Genomic DNA, 27,365 nt, shown 5'->3' on the forward strand with positions numbered 1-27,365 from the left:
TGCCTTTCCTACAATACTCCTTCCATTGAAATAGATACCCCTGAGAATATCACCAATGTGTTGACTTCTAACAGGGCCTGCAATTTTAATATTATCTTTTCCCTCCTCCACTCCTCTATCTGCTCTGGCACTCTGCTTTCCCTCCCCCTGCAAACCTAGTTTAAACCCTCCGCAGCAGCACTAGCAAACCTTCCTGCAAGGTTATTAGTCCCCTTCCAGTTCAGATTCAAACTGTCCCTGGAAGAGAGCCCAGTGATCCAGAAACCTGAAGCTATCTGTCCCACACCATGTCTTTAGCTAGGCATTAAGCCGCATTATCCTCCTATTTCTAATCTCACTAGCACATGGCATGGGATGCAATCCTGAGATCACTACCCAGGTGGTCCTGTCCTTCAACAGCGCCTAACACCTTGAACTCTCCTTGCATTACATGGGCCAGGTCATCTGCTCACCCTCCCTCCTGAGAATGCTGTGAATTCGATCTAAGGTATCTCGGACCCTGGCACCAGGGAGACAACATACAATGTAGGATACTTTATCTTTTTCACAAAACCTCTTGTCTCTCTCCCAAACTATAGAATCCCCTATCACTACAGCTTGTCTCTTCTCCTCCCTTCCTTTCTTAGCCACAGGACCAGACTCTATGCCAGAGACCTGATCTCCGTGGCTTGTCCCTGGATGCCATTCACTCCTCTCCTCTTCCCCCGCCCCCCCCCCCCCCCCAACAGTATCTAAAATGGTTTGTTTGCTATTGAGGCAGACAGCCACAGGGGTGCCCTGCACTGCCTACCTGATCCCTTTCCCCTTTCCTTACAGTCACCTATCTAATCTACCCTGCCCCTGCCTCCTAGGTGTGATAGTATTCTTGTAACTCCTGTCTATCACCCCTCTGTTTCCTGAATGATCTGATTTCATCCAGCTCCAGTTCCTTAACTCTGCTTGACAGGAGCTGCAGGTGGATGCACTTCTCGCAGATGAAGTCGCCAGGGATACTGCTAGCTTACCTGACAACCCACGTTTTGCAAGTGGAGCAGTCCCGTGCCTTGGCTACCATTCCCATTGACTAGATGAACAAAATACATGATTTTTTAAAAAACTTGCCCTTACCTGTGCCCACCTGGTGAATCCTTGTTGTTCCTTGAATAGGGCGGCCTTTTCTGACTAATCCTTACCTCTACCCATTCTTGCCAAGCCTTTGTTTAATTGTTCAACAGTAGTTTTTCTGTTCTTTCTTGCCACCAGAATTTATCAAGCAGGACAGTATAGCTAAATTCAGAAGTCTAAATTTGTGAAGCAGTGGGTTTTAACCCCTTACCTCCTGTTTCTGGTGCAATATTTTCAATGTTGAGCACATTCCTCGATAATGTTCCAAAAGAACTTCATGTTTTTAAGCCACACAAGAAACAGTAGATGCTAGAATGTGGACCAAAATAAAAGTCTGCTGGAGGAACTCAGCAGGTCAAACAATATCAGTGGGAGAAAAAGAGTTGTCAACATTTTAGGTTGGAGCCTCAATGAAGGGTTCCAACCTAAAAATGTTGACAACTTTTCTCCCATTGATGCTGCTCAATACCCTAAGTTCCTCCAGCAGATTGATTTATTTGCTCATGCTGTTTTATCTAATAGTTTTTAAGCAAATTCAAAGAATGTATTGTTTTAAATAACAATTGCAGTGGGCTGGACAGGATTAGAAGATTCTGAAAACTGCAGTATTTGCTAATCATCACCCACTTAGAGTCATGCATATGCAGTACAACGAACTAAAATAATGGTTTCCTCTACCTTGACTTTGAGCTATCTGTTCATTATTAATATCTATCTTACCTTTTCAGGATTTGTGTATCAACAGTAATGATTTGCCTTTGTAGTGTAATCAGATAATTAAAACTGAATCACTGAATAAGCATAAATGAGGTTTTGATGAGGCTCTATGGGGCACTGGTGAGACGTCATTTGGAGAACAGTGTGCACTTTTGGATCCCCTGTATTGTTAGAAAGGATATGATGTTGGAGAGGGTGCAGAAGAAATTTACTAGGATGATTCCCGGAATGCAAGTGCTAATATATGAGGAGCATTTGGCAGCTCTTGGGTTGTATTCATTGGAGTATAGGAGAATGAGAGGAGATGTCATAGAGGCATTTCGTATTTTGAAAGGTTTAGATAGGGTGGATGCAGGTAAGATGTTTCCCTTGGTGGGTAAATTGAGGACAAGGGGTCATAGTCTGAAAATGATGTTATCCATATAAAACAGAGATTAGGAAGAACTTCTTTAGCCAGAGGGTTGTGGATCTGTGGAACTCGCTGTCGCATACAGCAGTGGAAACCAGATCACTGGGAGTATTTAAACAAGAAATAGACAAGTGTCTCATTAATGAGGGTATCAAGAGATATGGGGAAAAGGCTGGAAATTGGAACTAGTGTAGAGAAGCTTAGTGTAGATTTACAGAACAGACTCGATGGGCCTAATGCCTTGCTTCTATTCCTTTGTCTTGTGAATCTTGTGATATCAATTAACTATAGTAACAGATACAATTATATGACAGTCAAAAGTTAGGGTTGAACCTAAATAATGAGGGGTTCCAGAAATGACTACCCTATATATTATTGATTTGATGTATGTACCTGCTAAGAGCAAAGGTTCAAGCTAATTCCCATTCATTGACTTGGTTCTGTGGTAAATATCTTGTTTGAAAAGCTGTCATTTATTAATTTTTAATTTATTTTTAACCAGGTATTTGGTGTTTTTGAATCACCCGAATTTTCTGGAATTAACCCTGAAATTTATAGACCTGTAATCTATGTTGAAGATTCTCCTGCACTGAGGGAAGTGGATAATGTTTGTAATCAAAATACAAGCACTATTTACCAGAAAGCATCAACATTACAGGCATACCACACCGTCATTACCAGCTCCGATACTGTGCCACAGGTAACGATGAATAAATATTATTGTGTTATTGAAGATTCTAGCTTTCTAGCAGTTTGGGTAGAAATTCACCCTTATGGAATTCATAAATCCTTTCCAATTTGTGTGTGTGTGTGTGTGTGTGTGGGGGGGTGGGGTGGGGTGGGGATGGGGATATAAACTAATCAAAACACTTTTTAATTTCTTGACGTGCTCATATGATGTGGTTTAAAGTTATGCAAAATAATGATAGGGACAGGTTTCTAGGAATGCAACCCTCCCCTCTTTCACCCTACCCCACCCCCCTTTAACACGTGGTGCATGCAATTAGTTTTTGGAAGCAAGCCATTAAAATAAATATGCAACATTAGAGGATAAATATTTCAAGAACAAATGCATAGAGTAAAATTTTATGCATGACATCCATTATTGTATTTTTGTGGAATTTCTTCATTCTACGGCCAATAGAATCAGAATTTATTGTCAAGAACATGTCACGAAATTCGTTGTTTGCGGCTTGGCCCATAACACACAGGCCACCAAGGAAATCATTTTGGACCAGGTATGCCCCTATCTACATCAATGGACCTATAGAGGAATGTGTATCAAGCTTCAAGTTCCTCGGTGTCCACATTTCCGATGATCTCACCTGGCCCTGAACACCTCCATCCTGATCAAAAAGACACAATAGCACCTTTACTTCCTGCGTAGCATTAAGAAAACTCACCTCTGTCCCAGGACACTGATGGATTTTTATCGCTGTACCACTGAGAGCATACTCATTATGGCATCTCAGTGTGGTATGGCAACTGTCCTTTATCAGACTGTAAAGCACTCCAGTGGATGGTGGAAACTGCCCAGTGGATTATCGGCATCCATTTGTCCACCATTAAGAACTTGCCTGGGCAAGGGCATTATCAAGGATGCATCTCACCTTAACTATAGGCTCTCCTTCCATCTAGTACGCGCTTCAGGATCCTCCACTCCCGACCCAGCAGGCTCAGAAAGTACTTTCTTCTTGAGGCTATAACCCTGTTGAACCTTACAGCGTTGAGCAGTATTGTACTGTCAGTAATTTTATACTTGTTTGTTTGCTAGAGCGTTTGCTTTTATTCACAGTTACTTGTAAATAGCACTATTCTTTGTGCTTCTGGTTAGATGGTAATTGCATTTCATTGCCTTTGTATTTGGCATAGTGACAATAGTTGAATCTAATAAACCACCTTACAAAATAAATAAAAATAGTGCAAGAAAAATAAAAAGACAAAGTAAGGTGTTGTCTGTGCTTCATTCTTCTTTCAGGAATCTGATGGCTGAGGGAAGAAGCAATCCTTGTGCCACTGAGTATTTGTCTTCAGGCTCCTGTTTCCTTTTTCCTGATAGTAGCAAAAAGGGCATGGCCTGGGTGGTGGGGGGTCCATGAGGATAGAAGCTGTTTTCTTAAGACACTGCCTCTTGACCTTGATGAAGTGAAAACTGATGCTCTTGATGTCACGGGTCGAATTAACAACCCTCGACTTTTTTCTTGTCCTGAGTGTTGACGCCTCCTTACCAGACAGTGATGCAACCAGGCAGAATACTCTCCATGTATAAGTATTAGAGAGTCTTCAGTGACATACGTATGTTCACAAAACTCCTCATAAAGTATAGTCTTGGAGAGCCTTCTTCATGATTGTATTGACATGGAGACTCCAGGACAGATCCTTGGAGATGTTTACACCCAGAAATTTTTTAAGTCTTGACCCTCTCCACTTCTTTGCCCTCAATGAGGACTGGGTCATGTTTTCCTGATTTCCTCCTGAAGTCCACAATCATCTCCTTGGTTTTGCTAACATGAGTGCAAGGTTGTTGTTGTTGTTGTTGAGATACCACTCTACTAGATGATCTATCTCCTTTCTGTATGCTTCCTCATTGCTGTCCATGATTCTGTCGACAACCTTTGTACCATTGACAAAATTGTAGCGAGCATTTGAATTGTGCTTAGCCACATTGTCCTGCATGTAGAGTGAGTAGAACAGTGGGCTAAGCACACATCTTTGATCCTTGTAATCATAGAGTTCTGCCTGGCTATGGAGCTCTTTGGGCACCATTTTATTCCTTGACTATTAACAATGAAACAGATAAGCAGGAATCTTAGCAAAGGGTTTGTTTTACTAGACTAGTAATCCAGAGTCTTGGATTAAAGATCCAGAATTACAATTCAGATGACAGTTATCATAGCTGGGAAACCTGTCAACCTGTCTGATTCACTAATATCCTTTAGAGAAAATAAAATGCCCTGCTGGCAGAAATGCAATTGCTGACATACAGATATGAAGTTGTCTCTTATCAAACCTTAGAAGTGGCCTAGCATGCAACTCAGTTGTGAGGGAACCAATACAAGAGACAAAATCCCATCTCCACGTGGAGGAAGCCTCCATATTGTTACGTGGATCTTCCAAAAAATGCTGTGGGTCATGAGGGCAATGTTACTCTATGATAATATGCAGCCTTGTTGCGTGGCATAATTCTCACTTTGTCAACCAGAGAGGTTGAGTGAGGAATGTGAAAGTAGATCTTGAGTGAAGTGCAGGTACATCGAAAAGTAAGGTGATAACTGATGAAGTTGTGCTACAGACCAACAATATTTGTGGAAATCTGGGCCATAATGCATACATACATAACATACATAACAATTACAGCACGGAAACAGGCCATTAGGCCCTTCTAGTCCGCACCGAACCAAACACCCCTTTCTAATCCCACCTCCCTGCACAATGCCCATAACCCTCCATCTTCCTCTCATCCATATACCTATCCAACCTTTTCTTAAATAAAATTTAATGTAATTTACTGTGCAATGCCTAGTCTAGATGCATTCAATATTTTGTATTCTCTTGGTACAAATTCTAGGTGCGTCCAGTAGGTCCCATATCCCATGGAAATCAAAAGTGGGTCTCAAGATGGGCAAGTCTTGCTGATGGCTATAATGGTTCTTTACCAGTTAGTGGATTGCATGACCTTCAACAAGGGAGTGAGTATTAAAGTTAGTGATGTCTTCATCTTTGTTACAGGCCCAGAGGACCCCAAAACCCAACAGCAATAGAAATTCACCAAGACAAATGGTTACTTAAACAAAAGTTGCTTTTAATTTTATTTAACCATAAAAACAGGATCAAACTTATTACTGTTAACTTAATTTAACCTCCTCCTAATTCTAAGCACACGTGTATGTAATGTGTGTATAAGTTCAGAAAAGTTCCTTGATTCACAGTTCAATTTCACTTCCCACACCTCCAAGTTCACCGGTATCAGCCAATTCTTCTTCTCTGCACAGAATTTAATGTTTATGAATCTTTACTAGGCTTTGGTGCTTGAAAAGTAACTGGTTACCACTCAGGAAGGTTCTTGTTGGTTTTCAGAGAGAGATTTGTTACTCATTAGACACTCACAAACTGATTACTTCCAGTCAGCCACTTCAGTGTCTTGCCGTAGAAACTTCCCCATCAGGGTTTTCCAGATGATAACCTCATTCTTTCACGTCACCCTTTCATGTTTTCCTTGTCTCAGGCGAAACATTATACAGCTAGCCATCTCCTCTTGGATGGACCACAAAGGCTTTGAACAGGCTGAACTCAGAATTCACAACCCGTCTTCAAAATGGGGTTTCAAACAAGCTTCTAAAAGCCACTGCAGAAAACCAGCAGTCTCACTCGCTCTCTCTCTGTTTCAGTTAGAGAAAAAAGCCTGTTTGACTCTCTCTGCTTGCAAAACCACATGACCTTCCTAAAACAGCACACTCCACCAAAACAGCTTGCTGACTCCCAAAATCATTTCATGAGAGATCTTGTCAGTTTCCTGAGATGGACTCTTCCATTTGCCCCTTGTTGTGAAAATCTTCAGCACAGGAGTCTATTGTGTTTGCAGACTTGTATGCATAACTCTTGCATTTTAAAATGAGATCTGTTTTGAAGCGTTTGTATCTGTTTGTGACCTGTTATCTCCTCCTGTCAGGCCCCATAATCTATCTTTCAAAAACATATCTTTACATAATATAACATAATATGTCATAGTCTTTGATATGGTTGCAATAACACTATAGGTTTAATTTGTCCTTACCTTCTCATTTTTACATTTTTTCATAGAAGACACAGCTGTAGTTGATATTGGAGCATACAACAAGAGCATTGAAACTCTAGATTCAGATGCAGCATCAACAACTAGTCAGTCATCACGGAAACGTCGGACACTTCCACAATTACCACTAAGTGAAAAACACGACAATTCAAAATCAAAAGATTTCTTTCAGCAGTGTTCTCCCCCAAGCATTGCATCAATGAAGAAATTAGAAATGGAATTACGCTCCTTTCCACATACTCATGAAAAATTGTTTATTTCTGAAGAAAAAGACTTGGAGCCTGACAGTTTGAGTGATGATGATAAATCTGATGACTTTTCCCTCATTACAAAAGGGAGGGGTAGGAAATATAGAATTTCCAGAGCCATTAGAAAATTGCACCAAGAGCAGACATGGAATGATCAGGGAGTATGTAACACATTTGAGGATAGACCACAAGTGACTGATGCATACACATATAGTACAGACAAAGAACTTACAGACTCGACTAGCACTAAATGCTTTTCAGAACATGATCTTAAATCTTCCTATAGTAGTACAAAAGAAAAAAAGTTGGAAAGCCCTGCTGAACAATCTTCAGTGTCTAAAGTGATGTCAGCAAACTTTGAAAGAAAGACAAAGGAACGAGAGTTCAGTTCAAAATCGTGTAATGTTTCATCCTCTACGAGATGGTCATCTGTCCCAGATACTCATAGGACGGTTATTGAAAACACCAGTACAGTCAATTCCATCAATAGATCAACACAAGTAAATAATAGAAGTCCCTCACAGGAGAGAAGGAAGACGTCGACGAAAGATTCTCATGCCTCTGTTATCAGACAAGAAAGCTTTACTAAAGATAGACCAAGTATTGACACTGCAACTTACAAAATTCCAAATATTTCAAGCCATAAAGATCATGCAAAAGGCTCCCACAGGACAGAAAGCACAGACGACACACATCTCATTCTGAAGGATACTGAAGCTGCAATGGCAGCCTTGGAAGCAAAACTCCACTCTCAAGATTTACACTTGGGCCAACCAGAAAGTAATTCTCATGTCCAAGGTGATTCCTTTTCTGGTGAATCAGATAATGACACAACAAGTTCTGTAAGTTTGAAAAGTAAAAATGCCTCTGGTTCAGTGCAGAAGCAGAAGAATGTGAGCAGTGCTCACAAAGGCAAAACAGCTGCATCAGTCCAAGAGCATCCACAGCAAGTCAATGCTCGGGAAAGACTGTCTGAGAAGCGCCGAGCCCAACTTCTGGATACAACTAATAAACCAGACTATAGTCGACGATTCCAAATGAAACGCAGCACAGGGTCACGTGGCTCTGCAGACTTCATCGATGATGAGAGGTCCTCCAGCCTTCCATATTTACCAACAACTGATGTGCACTCTTCTGATCAGGAGCACTGTCAGGCCAATAAACCTCAATTGCGTAAAAAGTTTTCTAGTTCTCTGCGCACAAAGGAAGATGCAAACAAGACAGCAAAATGTTCTGTGCAAACATCACTGACACGTTCAAACAGTCTTTCAACACCCAGGCCAACCAGAGCATCTCTGCTGCGCCGTGCTCGCCTTGGAGATGCTTCAGATAATGAGAGTGCTGATGTGGACAAAGCTTCATTGGCTTCAGAATTGTCCACAACAAGTTCAACTTCTTCAAAGCTCCCAACTGATAAGAAATTATCACGGATTGATATGTTAGCTTTGCCACGGAAACGGGCAGGTTCACTCACTGTGAATAGTGACACGGAAACTTCAGTGGCAAGGAGCAACTTCAGTATGAGAAGTGTTGATGTAACTACAACTAGCCGCAAATCAATCAGTACTGATGCTAAAACTGCATCAAGAAAAATTACTGCAAGTACAGCAAAGCAGACCAGAGTTCGTGGTAATGGTACAAAATTAACTTCTAGTGAGTATATACTAAAATTATATCAAAGGTCATTTTTTTTGACTGTGGAATCCTTTCAAAAATGAACACTTAATGAATTGGCTGTTTTTGATTAGAAACCAATGTTTCAACCTTATGAACAAATCTCAGTGATGTTCAAGCTTCCAGGTATTTTCCTCTAAATCCATTATCTTTTTACTTTCCCAGTTGATAGATGTTCTTTTTTTCCCCCATGATTCCTTCCCTGATGCCTCTTTTCATTTTGCTCCTTGATCATTTTCTTTCCCCAAGGCTCCAGTTACTTGTATGTCTTCCTGTTCTTCTGGATAGACTGTCCTAAGTTACAAACATTTGACTTGTGGTCATCCACAAATGTATAAACAAGTTCCAACAATGTTACTAAATTCAAAAGTCCAACATATGCTTATTCCTATAAATGGCAAAGCAAGTTTCCCTCTCTCCATTTTTAAATATTGTGGAACATGGTTACCAGATCGAGTGATTTTTCTCTCAATGAGAACACATAAGTTCCACACAGCACCAGGGTTCAGGAGAAACTCGATTTGTGTGAGGGGAGGCAGCGCCTCCTTCATATTTTGGAGAATGTGAAATGGAAGAGGCGGGTGCAGCCCAGGAAACAAGAACAAGCCACATTTGAAAGGAATGTTGAAGTATTAAATAAAGGCATTCCCTATTTCCCTTCACCATTGCAGTCTCCTTCATTATCAGAGTTGGGCCAATTTTCTGCAGAAAAGTAAAATCTGCAGTTTTCCCTGCTTTGATCATTACTGAATGTCAGCTAACATATTCTGAAATTAATTTGTACATTCTTGCCAATGAACTGTATTTACTTTATGAAACAATATTTACCTGACCTGCAACTTGAAGGAGTGATGTTCAACCTTTATTGATAGTTCATTTGTTTGCCTGACCCCTTAATCTGGAATTTGATGTATTTTCTACATCAGATGAGTTTCAGTGGTGAGTTATAACTGGTCTTAGTATGTCAATACACCATAATGGTAGGTTAGTATTTTTCAGATTCACGATTCATTTTTTAAAAATAATTTTAATTCTCAAAACAAAATGTAGGCAAACCTCATGGTTTGGCCCATGCTTCTGGCCCATGAGCCTGAACACCCCTCCCTGCCAAAGATACCAATTAGCCTTCAATCCTGTATGTTTTTGAAGAGTGGCAGAAAATCCATGTGGATATGGAGAGAACATACAAGCTCCTTACAGACACCACTGGATTCTAACCTGAGTCACTGGTACTGTGCTATCTGCTATACTAACCGTGCTGCCTGTATTATCATGTGCTATTAAATAAAATGTACCAAATTTGTCAACTTTTCCCTGCCATAGAGGCACACAAAGAGGTACCACTAGCATTGCCCCACAGTGTCCATGGATTCTCCTCCAACCTCTGCAGGTGTCGTTTCCTGTTCGATTCATTGGTGAACTCAAGCTCCCAGCTCCGAGCTGCTGTTAAAATCGGGAAGCTTTCAGCACCCAAGGCCCCATCAGTTGACCTTCTTGCCCTCAGAACTCTCTAGAAGCTTGGTCCCAATACCTGATACCCACTAGCTAGTCTCCAGCAGCCCGAGCCTAGTTTGAGTTTTACATAGTTGAGTTATGTGGAAAAGTACCATTTTAATCTTGGACTTGGACAAATATGGTTAAATATTTTCTAACAGGAAGAGTGATATTTCAAAGGAGATCACATCTTTTGTCATTTCTAGAGTACACATGGAAGAGGCTTTGGGAAGGGTTTCTTTTACATTTCTTACCTCCTGAATAAAATGTGGAGCAGATGAACCAAATGAGGAAAAAAAACAATTCTGAAGTATTTTCTATGCTTTAAAACTATTACTTAGCTTCATCAACATAGAAACTCAAATTTTGTCTTCTAAGCTTTATTAGTAATTTCATCCATCTTTATAGTGTTGTTTGAATAAAATTAATAAACTACTGAACTTCAAAAATACTAGCAGATATCTTGTTCATATAATAAATTCTAATCCTATTATCTCTGATATACTAACAAAATCAGATTTTATTAATAACTATTACTTTGGTGGCAAATCGTGTTATTCTCTTACTAAAAGAAACTTGGAAGTACTTGTTGAGCATGATGAAGTTGTGTTTTGCTTTATCATATACTAATCTAGATAGGTCCTCTGGCTATTTTATAACTATGTTCTTACAGATGGAGATTAAAAATGAGACTGTGTTTCAATGCATTTATATTTTAATGTTGTCTCACTTCTCTGCTGTCTTGAATTATTAGACATTTGAAATATTATATTCCATTTGTCTGAAGCAAGAATTAAAGTTGCATTACTATTCACAATAAACCATATGGTATTTGCATCATGAATAATCCCATTTAATCCATGAGTATTGAGTAAGTATTGGTCCAGCTTCTGTACATGTCTTAAGAGTACCAGCATTGATTTTCAAGCATTATTGGTGCAATTTTCAAGGAATGTGAGGTCAAGCCATGTGGTGCACAAAATGGTAAAGGTGACAAGTTGTTTTTATAAAACATAGAGGAATTTTAAGCAAAATAGAAAGAGACTTGATTATTTTTACTTAAGATTGCATCTGATTGATGTGAATTGACCTAATTTTTTAAATTTATGAAAAATCCCCATTTCTAAGAATTGTGTGTTTCATTTTAAATCTTGGGTGGTTCTACTTTTGTTCTTTTATCACCTTTCTCTTTGTTTATAACTAATTCTTTTACAAGACTCTAGATGGAGACAACAAACTTCAGATTACACTTCTACTTCAGAGGAGGAGTATAACTCAAATCACACTTCTCCTAACCACAACCACTTGCGTGCCTCAACAGCTACCCACAGCAGTAGAGCCCAGTCTTCCAATACAGGAAGAATGAGACAAAATGTGAATGATGTTGACGATTCATATGAAAACTGGACGACTCACAGTGCAGAAATCGCAAGGTATCATGAATTTGCTTTATACTTTTGATTATAAAATTGTAAACCTTCACATCTTTTAGATGTGTACTTTTCTCTTTTCCTTGCACAATATCATGAAGTGAAGATCATAGGTTTGTGACAGTTCACAGCTTGCCTGTATTGTTGCGGTTAACCTAGTTGTTAAATAGGCATGCAGAGCCCCAGCCTGATGTCTTCATCTAAGAAATGCCAAGCCACTTGATCTGGACCTCTGTGATAAATATATCAGTAGTTCATCATCAGAAATCATGGGGAAAAGTAGGAGCTGACATAATTCACCAAGCCCCCAATGTGTACTTTAATTCCTATTTAAAAGGGGAAAGAAAGGCTAAAAGTTTGACTTTTTTTGAAAGGAAAGAATAGATACTATCATTTTATCACTGCTGCTGTTAGCTTGGGGACCATTACATCGATTTTTCTCCTGTGCAAAGCCTTTCTGATGATGCCAGTTTGCAAGGATTGTACTGGACTAATTTTAAAAATACCAAAGGTTTTAATTTTGAAAGACATTATAATTTCACTCCTTGTTAAAGAGAATTATTGATGTTCATCATTTTTAATTTTCATGATTGTTTGCATTCCTAAATATGAAAACTGTCTCAGTGCAAGTGATGTCAATTAATTCATTTAGAATTGAATGAAACATTTCCTTAAATCTTGAACAATAAAAATGAAAAACACTTTTCAGATATTTAGCATCTGTGATTTTTTTTTGTTCCTAATGTTGAAGATTTTTCACCTTTTCAATCAGCACAAACTTTTCTCCAAGAAAAAAACCCATAATAGCAGATTATATATTTGATACTAAATGCCATGGTATTGGAATGATGCAGTGTCTCTTCTGTGTTTCTATCTTTGGAGGTCAACCTTTGCCAGCTGAAATCCTAATTGCTATGTAAATATCTTCAGACTCTTGTATCTCAAATTCATTTTCTGATTGTTATTTTTTTCTTTGAAACTGAGACATATTTCATCAGGTGACTTACCCTAGTATTTCAATGCAGATTTAAAAGGTGATTGAAAAGAATTGACTCCTGCCAAATATTTAATTAGATTTCCTTGTGTTTGATGGTAACTAAACACTTGATTATTGACATCTAATTAAAAACCGTAGTAAAATTCTATAATCATTTGCTTTCCAGATGATTTCATTTAGAATTGGAGAATTAAGAAAAATTGATTTAAGATAGTATTTTTAGTTTAAAAATTATCAGAAGTCTTGATAATGTTTACAAATCAGGAAAAATTAAAGATGCATAGATGATAATATTTGTTTCACAGCCAATTATCCCAAAAAGAACAATTTAAATAAGTCCAAGCTGTTAGCCTGATGTTCCTTTTGTAATGTAGCTGTCTTAGCACTGATTCCGAAAAAACAACCAAGGAGAGCCAGCTCAGGTTCAGACACCTGTATTAAGATTTCAAATTTATTGTCAGAGTACAATAATGACATCACATACCACCCTGAGATTCTTTTTCCTGTGGACGAAGCAGAATCACAACTTATTGGTAATGCAAAAAAAAACTGCACTCAACCTGCATGTAAACATATTAAGAAATGTAAACAAACTGCCTTACAGAGAGGGGAAAAAAACCCAATAAAGTGTAAGGGTATGAGTCACTGATTGAGTTTATTGTTGAGGAGTCTGATGGTGGAGGGGTAGCTGCTGTTCCTGAACCTGGTGGTGCGGATCTTGTGGCACCTACACCTCTTTCCTAATGGTAGCTGTGAGAAAAGAACATGTGCTGGATGATTGCTGTTGCTCTCCAATGACAGCATTTCCTATAGGTGTTCTTGATGGTGTGGAATATTTTGCTTGTGATGTCCTAGGCTGTGTCCACTCTCTTTTGCTCCCATTGTCAGTGTTACTGAAATTAAATCCATGACACTCAAGTCAGATTTGTAAATCATATGATACTGGGTCCACATCATTATGGCTGCCAAACCGTGGGCAGTACAGTTGTCTTAGCAGTTAGCGCAATGTCTTTATAGTGCCAGCGTTAGTGACCAGGGTTCAAATCCCACGCTGTTTGTAAGGAGTCTGTTTTGAGTTTCTCTGGGGTTTCCGGTTTTGTCCCACTGTTTAAAATATACTGAGGGTGTAGGTTAATTGGGTGTAAATTTAAAAATGCTGTTGAATAGAATGGTAAAATTATTGGAACTGGGTGCATGGAAAAAATTCTCCCAAGCATTTGATTTCAATCAAGTGCCCAGTTGCAATTGGTTATGATCATGGATCCACTTCAGAGTTAACTTCATAATACCATGTAAAAGTTATTTTGACATGTCATTAAAATCAATATCAGCAGATTATTAAAGGGTATTTGTTTCAATGTGAATTGTTTTTATTCCAAATAATTATAATTAGATGTCACATGTACTGATTTGAATGTTTTAGTTAATATTAAATAATCTCCATTTCAGGCTCAGCCAAGATCTAGCTAAAGATTTGGCAATCCTTGCCAGAGAGATTCATGATGTGGCAGGAGATGGAGATTCTTTAAGTTCATTACCACCAACATCCACCCTTAGTTCCACAATTTCAGCCAGGGAAGAGGTAAGGACACAGTTTAAAAATCACTTCCAATATGTTCTTGCAAAGATTCAGGTAAGTAAAAATATATAAACCACTTTCAGAAATAAACTCACCTAAACCATTGTCTGTCCATTTTATTATGCCTGTAGGAACCTTAATATTAGAAAATTGGTAACATTGTAAATAGAGTTCCCTTCCAAATTATTTTGTATGGCTTTATGCAGACTTTAAGTTTACTCATAAGTCCTGCTTTTTTGTAATTAAAAGCAAACTAATAATAAAGATGAGTTCAATTTGCTTATCAGAAACACATATAGATTAGAAACACTTTGCATATCAGAAACACATGTGAATTAGAAATACTTCAATCAAATTTGGATACTTGCAATGAAATGTTGGTAGGAATGTTAATTATTTTGTGTAGTTTGGAAAAGGGAATGTAGTGAGTTCTTAATATTGTTCTGAAATGTGGACGTGATAATTACTTTAAAGATTTTTTTTCTTTTACTATTGAACCTTTTCAAATATAATAAACTCACTTTATAATCTGTTTACACAGAAATGGTAACATGAAGCACCTCAGTTCCATTCAAGTCTGTTGGTTGCAAAAATCTGGTAGAAATTATATTCAAATAATGTTATCTTTTCACTTCCTCTTTCATTGGCTCAGATTACAAAATCATCATCACGGATATCTCATAACTCACAGGTGCTCCATTTAATTTCCATCTTTCATTTTAAAATGTGATTTCATATCTGCTTAATCACTTAAACACATTGTTAAACAAAAATTTTAAATACAATTTACACATTTTTTTAGTTGGTGCAGCATATTCCTGAAGCAAGTCTGAACTTTCAGAAGGTTCCCCCGGAATCTTTGGGAATTAGGAAAGATTTGGATCAAAATATGAATGATAGCAAAGATCCAGATTCAAAAAGAAGAAGCTGGAACAGAGAAGAGGTTGTCAATGTTTTCTTTATATATTTTTTAAAAATGCCATGAGTTGTTTTTATTTTCAGATGTATAGGTGTATCATTTAATTCTGACTAATGTTGTGATTGGATACATTTCTGAGGCACCATAAATTGATCTGTACAGCTTATGATGTCAATGTGTCATTGCAAAATGTTTTGTGTGGAATTCCCATCTCCAATCAATTTTATTGAGAGATTCAGATAATTATGACATATTTGAATGCCAAATACTAATTGACAATGTAAAAATTGTGTCCTAGAATCAAAATGATACTGTGTGGTTGGCCCTTTGATCCAATGGACTGCATCCACTCTTTTAAAGAACTTGGTTCTTTCCACATGTCCCTGTAATTTCCTTTCCTTAATGCATTTAATTATTTTCCCTTTTATTACAACTGATCAGTTTTACTATTCAATTTTTATCCATCATTCTTGTGTAATGCTGTCCTGATGCTAAATATTTTTTAAAATATCCTTCATCTTCTCTTGGGATCACTGAATAGGTATCTTCTGGTACCTTCCCTGTAGCATTGGGAAAAGGTTTCCTCTCTTAATTGTCGTTGGATGAGGGTAGTGCTGGCTTGAGCTCCATTTAATGTTCTTCACTTTACCTCACGGTGGTGCTTTCGATTCATTTTCCTTGTGTTGATAGGAAAGGATTCCCAGAATTAATTTATTCATGAATTCAATCTCTACCTTTCATAAATTTGTTCACCTTTATCACGTCTAGCCTCGGCCTCCTCTGCTCCAAGGAAAACAAATCCTACCTATCACTCTTTTCTCATAATTGAATTGACTCATCCCACTCAAAACTTTAATAAATCTCTTCTGTCCCCTCTGCTGTGCAGTCACAAACTCTTTAAGAGTGTGATGATCAGAGCTCCATGGAACACTTTCAGCTGTGGCTTAATAAGAGTTTCATAATTATTGTATTGTGACCTCCATTCTCTTATATTCCCTGACCCTGCCGATATCCTATTTGATGTTTTCTAATTCGTATCTCTCCGTTCTGGATCTGTGGATTTGAATGCTAAGGTTTCTCTATGCTTAAATACTCCATAGGGCCTTGCCATTCATTATATCTTATCTACCCATTTTAAACATCCCACTCTTATTGGAATTAAGTTCCACCTGCCATAACTCTGCCAATTTACCAGCTGATCAATATTGTTCTAACTCCTAAGGTTGTCCAACTCACTATCTTAACTGCCCTTCAAAGGCCTAGCAAGGTATTCAGTTCCAGGATAATTGTGGATGGTTATTAATTGCTGCCTTGCCAAGGATGTAAATAAATAAAGCTAAGTTACTGAATTGCTTTGTTGATGCGTCAAGCCATCATCAAAATTTTGTTCTTGTATATCCTATAAAATTGTACCACTTTCCTAACAATTATCAAACTAAAAAAAAACCACAACTCACTTTTCTGCATTAAACTTCATCTTCTGTGTTCTGCACATTCCACTGTCTTGGGTCTCTTGATATTCGTTACTCAGTCCATAATTCCCATGCTGTGTATTATCCCAAAAAATTGAAACTGTCCCCTTTTCTCTACCATTTAAAATAATTAATGCAGTAAAACCCATGTTATCCCAAATTCAAGCAACTGGCAGCCTCAAGCAAACAGCAAAAAAATCACGGAAAATAAATAGGTAAAAAATATGGAAGTTTAAAATTGACTCGCCTCTCAATCACACAACATGCAATCTCAGGAAACTGGAAAATTCACTTATCTAGCATCTAGCAATCCCCATAGGTACTGAATACCAGGGGTTTTACTGTATGTATGTATATTAAAAACAGCAGATAGTTTTGTATTGAATCAGGAGATTATAGTAGTTCCCTATAAAAAAAACAGCCATTTATAATAATATCCATTACTGATTTTTGAATCGTGTTGCTTTTTTTCACCTTTCTCACATGAACTTCAATATGGTATCTTAAAAAATATCCTTTGAAGTTTGTAGTCTCAACATTAACTGCCATGTCCTCGTATTCCCTGTCAGTAACCTTCTTAAAAACATGATGACATTTGAACCTGTTTATAAAATAATTTTGGATATGTAATTATAAAATAAGCATTGATATTACATACTGCACTCTAGCTTCATTGATACAAAATTGAATGTAAAATATGCAATTTAATACCAAAAAAATGTATATACTATCTTTTGGGCACCAAGACAAGTGTCACATGGATAGATCCAGGTCTATTATCCCAAATTTGTTTTTACTTTGGAACGTGGCTTACCCCATCAACATTTTCTTTGCCAACATAGCAATCATATTTTAGTACATCCCAAATTAGGGACCGATGGGATTTATGATTTCCATGGTATTGATATTCAGCTTCCTGTCACTTGGGTGTGTGTAATAAGCAGACAAGATAATGCTTCAATTATTAAACATTGGGCTAAATTTTAATTAAAAACACTGATCAAAGTTAAGAGTAGCATTATTATTGTAAAACCACCTACAAATATCTATTTAATATATCATTTGGAATTATAACATTGAACATTACTGTACAGGCCCTTTGACCCATAATGTTAAGCTGACCTATATAAACCTACTCCACAAGTATCTAACGCAGTAGTTTTCAAACTTTTTCTTTCCACTCACGTACCACCTTAGGTAATCCCTATGCCATAGGTGCTCTGTGATTAAGTAATATCACCTTAAGTAATCCCTATGCCATAGGTGCTCTGTGATTAAGTAATACCACCTTAAGTAATCCCTTACTAAAGGGAGGTTGAGAACCTCTGCTCTAGACCCAATTGTTACTGAAATATTTTGTTGAGGAAAATTGTCATTGGCCCATTTCCTTTGGAGTTACAAAACCGTGAACATAATGAGTCAATTAAGCACGATTAAAACTGTGGTTTTCAAACCTTTTCTTTCCACTCACATACCACTAAGATGCTAGGGCCGAAATGTTACTTTTTGAAGAGCTCAGTTCCAAAACATTGGTTACCTTTTACTTCCGATGGCTGTTGTGATTTGCTGAGTTTCTCTAGCACATTTGTGTATTGCACCGAGGTAAATGTAAAACAATTTGCAACCAAAGGAAATGACAATATTTGCAGTTTATGGACAAGAGAGTTTTAATGGCATTTTTATCTTCAAAAAGGATTACTGTGTTTATAATTACCAGACTTGAGATTTTGTTAAGAATTACTATACAATTGGAACAGCATCAGAAACTTGTAGGGAAGTTGACAGCAGAATGACATGAAATTGACAGCAACTTGTGATTTGCAATTTAGAGGATTTATCATCTTCCTCACAAGCTATTTGTTAATTTTTCTCAATAATAAGACTATTAATTGTTTAGATAAAATTATACCTTGTTTTTATTTTTCTAGTGTATTCATATTCAGTTAAAATGCAGGGTCCAACAGCAGTGACATACCCATAGGTTGCAAATTGACTTTGGGTATTTCCTTTAACTCAGTTGAGTCCGAGACCTTTCTAAAGTTTCCATTATGACGAGATGGTCATCACTGGATCAGTTTTGCATGTGGTTTTATTTTGCATGCCAATGTGTTATGTAAACAACATCACTGACAATGAGATCACATTTAAAAGAGGAAACTTTATTCAAACTGCACCCAATGTTAATAACACTAATATCTTGAGGAAAGATGAGAAGGATAAGTTGAGTGAAACAGGAAAGTTTGCAGATGCTGTGATTGTAGTAAAAACACAGATACTGTAGGAACTCAGCCAGTCTCGTAGCATCCATAGGAGGTAAATATATATTATTAATGTTTAGGGCCTGAGCCCTTCCTCAAGGTGTTAATAAGAAAGAGAGATGGGTATTTGTATTAAAGTCTGGTGTGGGGGTGGGGGGGGGGGAAGAAAGAATGGGAGGGGGAGGAGTTCAGACCAATGGACAAAAAGATGTTAATTGAATATGATAAGGGGACAGAGGAGAGGAAAAGTGCTAATTTATTTTGGCTTTGTGAAAGGAAACAGGGAAAAGGGAAGGAGGGAGAGAGAGAGCACTAGAGGACAGGAGACATGGGGAAAGATAGGGAGTGGAGTCTAATGGAAACTGAAGAAGTTGATGTTAATGTGCCCAGATGGAATATTGGGTGTTGGTCCTATTATTTGCAGGTGGTCTCAGTCTGGCAGTGCATGAGACCATGGACAAACATATCAGCAAGGGAATGGGGCAGGGAATTCAAATGGATGGCCACTGGGAGATTCACACTATCACGGTGGACAGAGCTGAGGTGCTCAGCAAAGTGATCTCCCTCTCTTTGTCCAGTCTCTCTGATGAAAAGGAGACCACAACGGGAGCACCAGATGAAGTAGGTAACCTCTGCAGATTCGCAGGTGAAATGTTGCTTCACATGGACATTTTGGGGCCCCGAATGATGGTGAGGGAGGAGGTGTGGGAGCAAGTGGAGCATCTCTTGTAATCATAGGGGTAGGTAGCAAGGTGGCAATTGGTGGGGAGGAAGTCACCGGTTGGTGGAGGGAGCGGACCCTATGGAAGGTGGGGAGGAGAGGGAAAATATGTGTCTAGTGGTGGGACCACACAGTAAATAGTGGAGGCAGATGGGCTGGTAGGTGAGGACAAGGGGAATCCTTTATTTGTTGCATGTGGGGACAGAGAGGGCCAGGGCCGATAATAGAGGATGTGCGGGTGAGGGCCAAGTTGATGGTGGTAGAGGGGAAGCAATGTTGTTTGACTCCCTCGTCCTATCCTCCCTCCCCATTTAGAAGTTTTGGTATTCGGTATTAATAATTCAGATTTTGTGGTGATGATGGCAAAATTATGAAGACGTCAACTAATTGAGCTGTTAACATTAAGTGGACATCCCAAATTTACTACTAGTTCACTCCAACTTCTGCAGCTTCTTTTAAAACTGAATTAAGATGGATTAAATTAGCTGCCTTGAATTTAAGGTTCTGTGTGTAAAGTTAATACTGCTGTAAAAAATACTGTAGATTATGATTTTTTTCAGGCATCATAAAGGGTAAGTTATGACAGGTTACTAGATCTTTGTGGAAAATTTTTCAAGGTCAGTCATGAATCCTTTGCTGTTGACTCTAAATTCAGTGGCATTGTTTTGAGCTGTCCCCATACCTTCAATTACAGGCATGGCTTTTCATTTACAATTAAATATAATTATACCACCTTGATTAGCTGGTTTATAAGGTTCACTGCCTATCTTATTAGCCACTCCAAATATATAAAGCCAAAACTAATTTATTATATATAACTGAAATATTTTCTCTTTCAGTAATGTGAATATTATTGAATATTTAACCTTTAAGCAAAAACTCTATGAACATGTCACTTTTAGGTCATACTGGATAATCTGATGTGGAATTCAGTTTCTCAGCTGTCACAATTTATACGAGAAAATATGGAACAGACTGCAGCAAAAATAAAGTGAGTACATGTTTTGGTTTACTTGACCATGCATTTATGAAATGAATATTAAAATATTAACTTTATCGTTATGTTAAAATGACTGCAATTTGAGATGTCAAAGCATGATGATTTTATAGGTACAATTAAGATTAGACAGGATGAAACATTCATTACTCTACCACCTGCATGGTTCACCAGTTTTTGTTTTCCCCCATGTACATCTAAGATGTTAGGGAAATTATGAAGAAGGATTCTACGAGACATTAACCAATGGTTGTTCATCAATTACATTTCATAGTTGCAGACAAAGCTGTGATCTGACAGTTCGTAAAACTTACAAATTGTAAAGAGATGATAAGTTGTCTTCTTGGTTCAGTTATAAATACATCTTATTAACAAATATTGTACCGTCATTCTTCACTGATACACATCAAGGTATCCCTATCCCAATGGAAACAGCTATAGTCGTTTTCTCTGATACTTAGAAATGGATAAATATGAAGGATGTCAAATCTCAGTCACTTCCATGAAATTGAGAAAGATATCCAAGCATTCTCTTGGCTAAATTTTGCCTCTACAATGACCAAATGGAAGTTGACAACTGTTTTTATTTTATTTTTATCTTCCCTGCTTGGATAATTGGTTTTAGTAAGTATAAATTTTGGGATGTGAAATTTGACTTCAATTGTAGCATGAAATGGATGATGGTGAAGAGGTAAACCCACTCAGCTAATTTTTCCATCACAATCATTGATAATAAATCTCGTCTGAAAGGCTAGTTTTATACCCACTTCTGTGATGGTTACATTTGTTTGCATCTGAATTTGAATAGCTTTTGACAATGGGATCATCTTAAGCACTAGTGTATCCCAAAATATCATGCAAATTTTATTTGCAACATTATAATTGTGCATTAATAGATTTAATTAAACTGTTAATTTATTTTGTAAGCGGTATCTGTGTTGTTTTTTAGAATTCTGTTCCAGAACAAAGACAGAAACTGGGAAGAAATTGAGGCCAAAATAAACTCTGAGAATGAAGTGCCAATTCTCAAAACATCAAATAAGGTAATCTTTCTGTTTCTGACCTTCATTAAGTCTGGCCTGCACTTGGGCACTTTTTAAAAGGTATGGTTGAAGCAGAGTCTTGCTTCCTGTTAGTATTGCTGGCCTCATCATTATCCTGGAACACTTTTTATTCTCCTTTATTTCCTGCCTGTAATTAGCTGCACTTCAGATGAGTTTACCATCGTGGTGGCCACCTTTGATGCATTACCTAAATGCTTAGACTTCATTTACAAGCCTAAATAGTGAATGTCAGGATACGATCATAGCTGAAATTGATCCCTGTCTGAACTAGTATCTTCCCACCAGTGCACCTTTTCCTATTAGGCATAGTTCAAATTATGAACATTGTGGATTGTAAAATCAATTATCTTTTACAGTTTTAATTCATTATCTATCAAGGACCTCTTGATTTTGCAAACTGAGGGAGTAGAATATTATTGTTTTGATTACTTTTAATGTTTGTGCCCTTGAATGTAAATACAAGCACAAAATAATTAAATGTAATGAGACGGTTGTAGGAACAGAGCAGTAGAAGCTTTTGAATGTAGTTATTCATGCATTTATATTCCGAAATTGTATATTAAATGTATATGTTAGAAATGGAATGGCATCGTTACTGTAGCAGTTAGCACAGTGCTATTTCAACACCAGCAACCTGGGTTCAAATCCGGCACTGTCTGTAAAGAGTTTGTGCCTTCTCCCTGCATCTGCATGGGCTTTCTCCAGGTGTTCTGATTTCCTCCTGCCATTCAAAATGTACAGGGGTGGTAGGTTAATTGGGGTATTTGAATGGTTGTGGGCCAGAAAGGCCTGTTAACGTGCTGTATTTAAAACCCATCTTTAAAATCTCGACATTTGGAATGTAGATTGGATTGAACAATCTTCCAAAGATCATTATATTAATACTCAAATCCCAAACAAGCATATTGTTGAGAAATCATTTTTATTCACCAAAATCTCATTAACTTGTCTCTTTTCTATTCTAGGAAATATCTTCTATTTTTAAAGACTTGAGAAGAGTTCAGAAGCAATTAGATGGTCAGTAAAATTGATGTAAAATTGCAGTTTTAATTGATCTTTTTCTTTTTTAACTATTATACATGTCAGAAAGTTAGTTCAAACAAATTATTAGAAATAAGTTAATGCACTCTTTTTTTTAACCAATTTTATGATGGGGATGGATCAACTAATACAACTCTTATTTCACAGTAATCAATACAATCATAGACCCTGATGGATCTCTTGATGCCTTGACTGCTAATCAAATGTCACCCAATTCTGCTTCAGCAATGAAGGTGAAAGAAAGGACTGTTAATACAATGATCTCTTCAAAAGATTTGCCAAAATCACCAACTCGGTTATTAATGGCATATGCTCACCAAGGTTCTAAATCATCCCAAATGTCGTCTGACGCAGACAGCATTGACTCTGACTCTGAGTGTAACACTCAATATACCACGATTGAACCAAATTTGGAAGACACTATTACCATGCTTTGAAAGAGCACGTTTTGTTTTGGCCATTATTGCCATCGTTCTTGTTGCTATGTAAGGGTATTGGTGAAAAAAACAAACTGTGTAGAATAATGTTGCGACTGATATATTGCACAAAAAAAACTTTTTGGAACAAATGGAAATTAGCTAAAAAAAAATCTTTCGCTAGGCTGCATCGCACTGTGGCAACTTGCATTCAGCAAACTTTCAAAATGGAATGTGACTGAAACCGAAGATTTTGAGCTCTAGGTTAAGGCGTGCCATTTGAATACTATGTAACTATCGTGCACTGAAGAACACACTCGTTCAACCAGTTCCATTTTGCATGTCAAGTTCTGCACAAACCGAAGGATTGAACAATGAGCAAGTTGTTCATTCTTAGGGTTTTTTTGCTTTTGGATATCAGTATGTTATGATATAGACAGATTGATATTTAACTCACAGTGGTGTTTTCAATATTGGTTAATATTTTGAGGGAGAAATCAATCGCTTACCTCTAAACCAATCTTTATTTTGTAAACATAGTAGCTGACTAGCTGTATTTAGATCAAGTCAGTGGTTTTTTTTGTCACATCAATACTATGCATGAATACATTGGGTTTTTCTAATCATTTATGATGTTAAGCAGGCTTTGATTTTGAGGAAGGAAAATCCATACACATCCCTTCAATAATACAACAATTCTAAAGCTTCCAGACAGTTTTCTAATTAAAATTGTAACCTATTCAAATTAATACAACCTACTTGTCCAGTAAATTCTTCAATGGCAAAATTAGAACTTTCATCCAGTAATAGTAATGCCCAAACATACTGTATATCCCAGACTTTGAAATATCATGGTTGGCTGAGCAAAATATTGCACTTAAAACTATTTTCATTTCTGTGTGCTTACGATGTGGTGCCTTTCAAGACATTTTCCCATTCACGCGTTTACTTCTGGCCCTTGCTGTCTCCTCTTTCAGCGGGGAGTTCGCACGTGATCGTGAACTTCTCCTTAGTTTCGGCTAACTCCACCACCTTCTTTTAACTGGTAGCTTGCTTTATTCCTCATCTGATTTATTAGGCTTGGGATCACAGAAATCTTTCATAGATGAGAATTTGCCTGAATGATATTTGAAGTTAAGACAACTTGCATGAAGGTTTAGAATTGTAATATTAAAGCTGTCAGATTTGGTGAATAACAAAAAAATTATATTTTGGAAAAGTTTTGGAAAATAATGAGAAAATATTTCCTGTTCTTTTTGGACAGAAGCATTAATGCTGCTCACATGTGTGCTGGTCGGCTTTTAAACCAAGCAAAACTATTTAAAATGCTTTGTATCATAACCTGTGCAAAAGTAAAATATGCATTGGAGTTTTGTACAGAACAAAGACCTAAAATTCTAATTGGTTACAAATATTATTTTATGTTGCACTGTATTTGAGATATGTTCTGCAAACAACAATTTTTCAGTGATAATTATTAAGATGTAAGCACCCACACACTGAGAACTGTGCACAGTTATTTCAGAGCTTTGTTTCTAATGCAGTTTGTTCTAATCACTACAGATCAACCTATCTTTAAAAAAAAACTTAGCCAAAGATCTTAGCTTTTCTCCCATGTTTTCTTTAAATTTATTTTGTCACGTCAAAAAAACTTCCAAAGGTTTATGGATCAGTTCTTGCAATAATTATGTGTAAGATAGAGTATGTAAACAGTCAAGAGTGTGAGGCCATCTATAGGGACACAGTATAATATATGAACATAAATGTGCCATCAGTGTACTCCGTACTTTATGTGCATGTTGGTTGATGTGATCCTGTTTGTATGCTTTAGATCTGTTGTTTCAGCATAAGTTTGATGAATCAACATAAAGAACAAAGCAGGTGCTTATGAATAGTTGCAAGTTATTTTGGTGGCATGGCAGCCAACTATTATCAATGACTAATCTTTTATGTGTGTAGCCCCTCTGAATGATACGAATTCCTCTACACTTCTTCCTGGAGTGCAGCTTTAGTTCTTCACCTACCTTTTTATGTGGTGTGTTCTATAGGCATCTGTGAGAATAGTGAAGGTATAATGTCCAAAATTTCAGTCCCTTTTTAATTTATGTGCAGCAGATATTTAGATACTACTATTTTTTAGGTTTGGTCCTGATTTGACTGATTGCCCTCAATAAGAACAGGCTTTTGGGGGCAAAAATTATTGTCACTTATCACAGAAAATTAAATCAATAACTGCATTGCAAGTTTAGTACATCAGTATATGAACATGTTTGTTATATGTCAATTAAGAAATAGTGCATCTTGTATGTTCATATTTAAATTTCTTGGGGATTTGCTACTTTGATAGTTGAATAATAAGAATTTTGCCAAGCAGTTTGGAAGATTCTAAATCAGAAGTTGTTATCTGAAATCCTAAGTTGGTTTTAAAATAAGATTGTAGTAGGCTTACACTAAATTTTCATAAATGCAGAACAATGTAATTCCTTCAATATTGTTGTACATAATTAATGTCTTGTGCTAAAGTGTCTTAAGCACTTGTTGCTTACCTGCTGATACTGTACATTTTCTTCAATGGCACATTTATTATTTCAGTTGTAGAAAATTCTGTTTAAATGAGAAATGTCAACCATGCAGCTTTTTTTTTATTTCCGACTGGACTGTGCCATTTTTGGAATATTGTATTTATGTACACTGTCCAGCTTTCAAATTGTTGTATATTTCACCTTTTACATAATTGTATAAAGCTGAATATACTCGGCTTTCTTCCATTTTTGGCCAATTTCAAAGGTGTAATTTATTTTGTTGCCTTGTAATGAATAACATCATGTGTAAATGTTGTTGAGATGAAAACATTTGATTTTTACATGGTTTTGCACACAGCATAATTTTACATTTCTATTTAATTTTTCCAGAGAACTTTAATGATAATAAACCATTCTTCATAGCAGTAAAATGTTTATGCTTTGAGAATCCGTCTTAACAACTGATGATATGTTGAACTGACCAGGCTGCAAGATGAGGCATTTTTAGTCATTATAATTTAAAAAAGTCATCAAGTATTACACCACTCTGTGCCAAACCAGAAGTTTGACTACTTTGCTTTATTTTCACTCTTAAATTGCAATAGAATTCCTTTTTCACAAGTCTGCTTGAATCCATGGAGAGAACTAAGTCATGTTTATGCTGGCTTAGTAGCTTTTTTTTTAAAGATTTCTTTTTTCTTGAAATCTTAGAATCCTGGAGAATGTATTAATGATAGAAATTTACAAAATTCGGCTACTTGGCCCATTGTGTCCATGCTGTCTAAAAATCCCATTTCATAACTCTGTGGGCTATGTCATTTCAACTGCATTCTCAGCTAGTTATAATTGTGGTGAGAATTTCTGCCTCCACCAGTCTTTCGGGCAGTAGATTCACTTGTTGAATGAAAATACTTTTCTCTCAATTCCAATGTAATCCTCCACAAATTAACATAAGTGTATTCCTCCTCGTTGCTAACTTCATGGCTAAGGAAAATAGATACTTATTGTTCACATTGTTAGTCAATAAGTTATCCCTCAGTCTCCTTAGTTTCAGTGAAGACTACCTCTGCCAAGACTATAATTGTCCTGGCAATATGCTTGCCTCCTCAAGTTCTAAAGCATCCTTCCTCTAGCTCTTGCCTAATCGGTGTTTTATATAGATTTAGTTAATGGCAGGTAAATCCAATTCTTATTGGCTAATGGTCTGAATCTAAAAATGTACTAATTATTTTAAAACTTAACTTTAAATCGCAACATACTTGAAAGAGGAAATAAATTCAGCCTGTTCAGTAAAGTCTGATGAACTAAATAACAAATGAGAAATTTTCAAACACCAACAGTATAAAATTTAAAAAACTACACATCTTTGTAAAATGCTTGATGAATGTTATTTTAATTAAATATGTTCTTTGTGCCTGTGTTTTATTGACTAGCATGTCCTGGTTATGAATAGGTACTGTTTAACAGTATAGCCCCAAACCAAATTAACAAAAAAATAGGCACAGCTGGTA

The 27,365-nt window shown here is 37.0% G+C and overlaps 1 protein-coding gene across 6 annotated transcripts in view; it reads left to right on the forward strand.

Annotated features, from left to right (window-relative positions):
* The window catches only part of LOC138753494 (centrosomal protein of 170 kDa protein B-like), a 64,930-nt gene extending 37,656 nt beyond the window's left edge, over positions 1–27,274 (forward strand). For 3 of the 6 annotated variants that reach the window (XM_069916570.1, XM_069916571.1, XM_069916572.1), the window contains exons 10-20: positions 2,733–2,930; positions 5,799–5,919; positions 7,031–8,923; positions 11,655–11,871; positions 14,315–14,447; positions 15,097–15,135; positions 15,247–15,387; positions 20,717–20,805; positions 21,761–21,854; positions 22,841–22,892; positions 23,064–27,274. In XM_069916570.1, coding sequence (XP_069772671.1) covers positions 2,733–2,930; positions 5,799–5,919; positions 7,031–8,923; positions 11,655–11,871; positions 14,315–14,447; positions 15,097–15,135; positions 15,247–15,387; positions 20,717–20,805; positions 21,761–21,854; positions 22,841–22,892; positions 23,064–23,353 — 3,267 coding nt within the window. In that variant the 3' untranslated portion in view covers positions 23,354–27,274. The remainder of the gene's footprint in view (positions 1–2,732; positions 2,931–5,798; positions 5,920–7,030; positions 8,924–11,654; positions 11,872–14,314; positions 14,448–15,096; positions 15,136–15,246; positions 15,388–20,716; positions 20,806–21,760; positions 21,855–22,840; positions 22,893–23,063) is intronic. The other 3 variants (XM_069916573.1, XM_069916575.1, XM_069916574.1) reach the window with 2 other exon arrangements.
* The last annotated feature ends 91 nt before the right edge of the window (positions 27,275–27,365 follow it).

The sequence above is a fragment of the Narcine bancroftii genome, chromosome 2, assembly GCF_036971445.1.
Source record: "Narcine bancroftii isolate sNarBan1 chromosome 2, sNarBan1.hap1, whole genome shotgun sequence".
Taxonomy (NCBI): Eukaryota; Metazoa; Chordata; class Chondrichthyes; order Torpediniformes; family Narcinidae; genus Narcine; species Narcine bancroftii.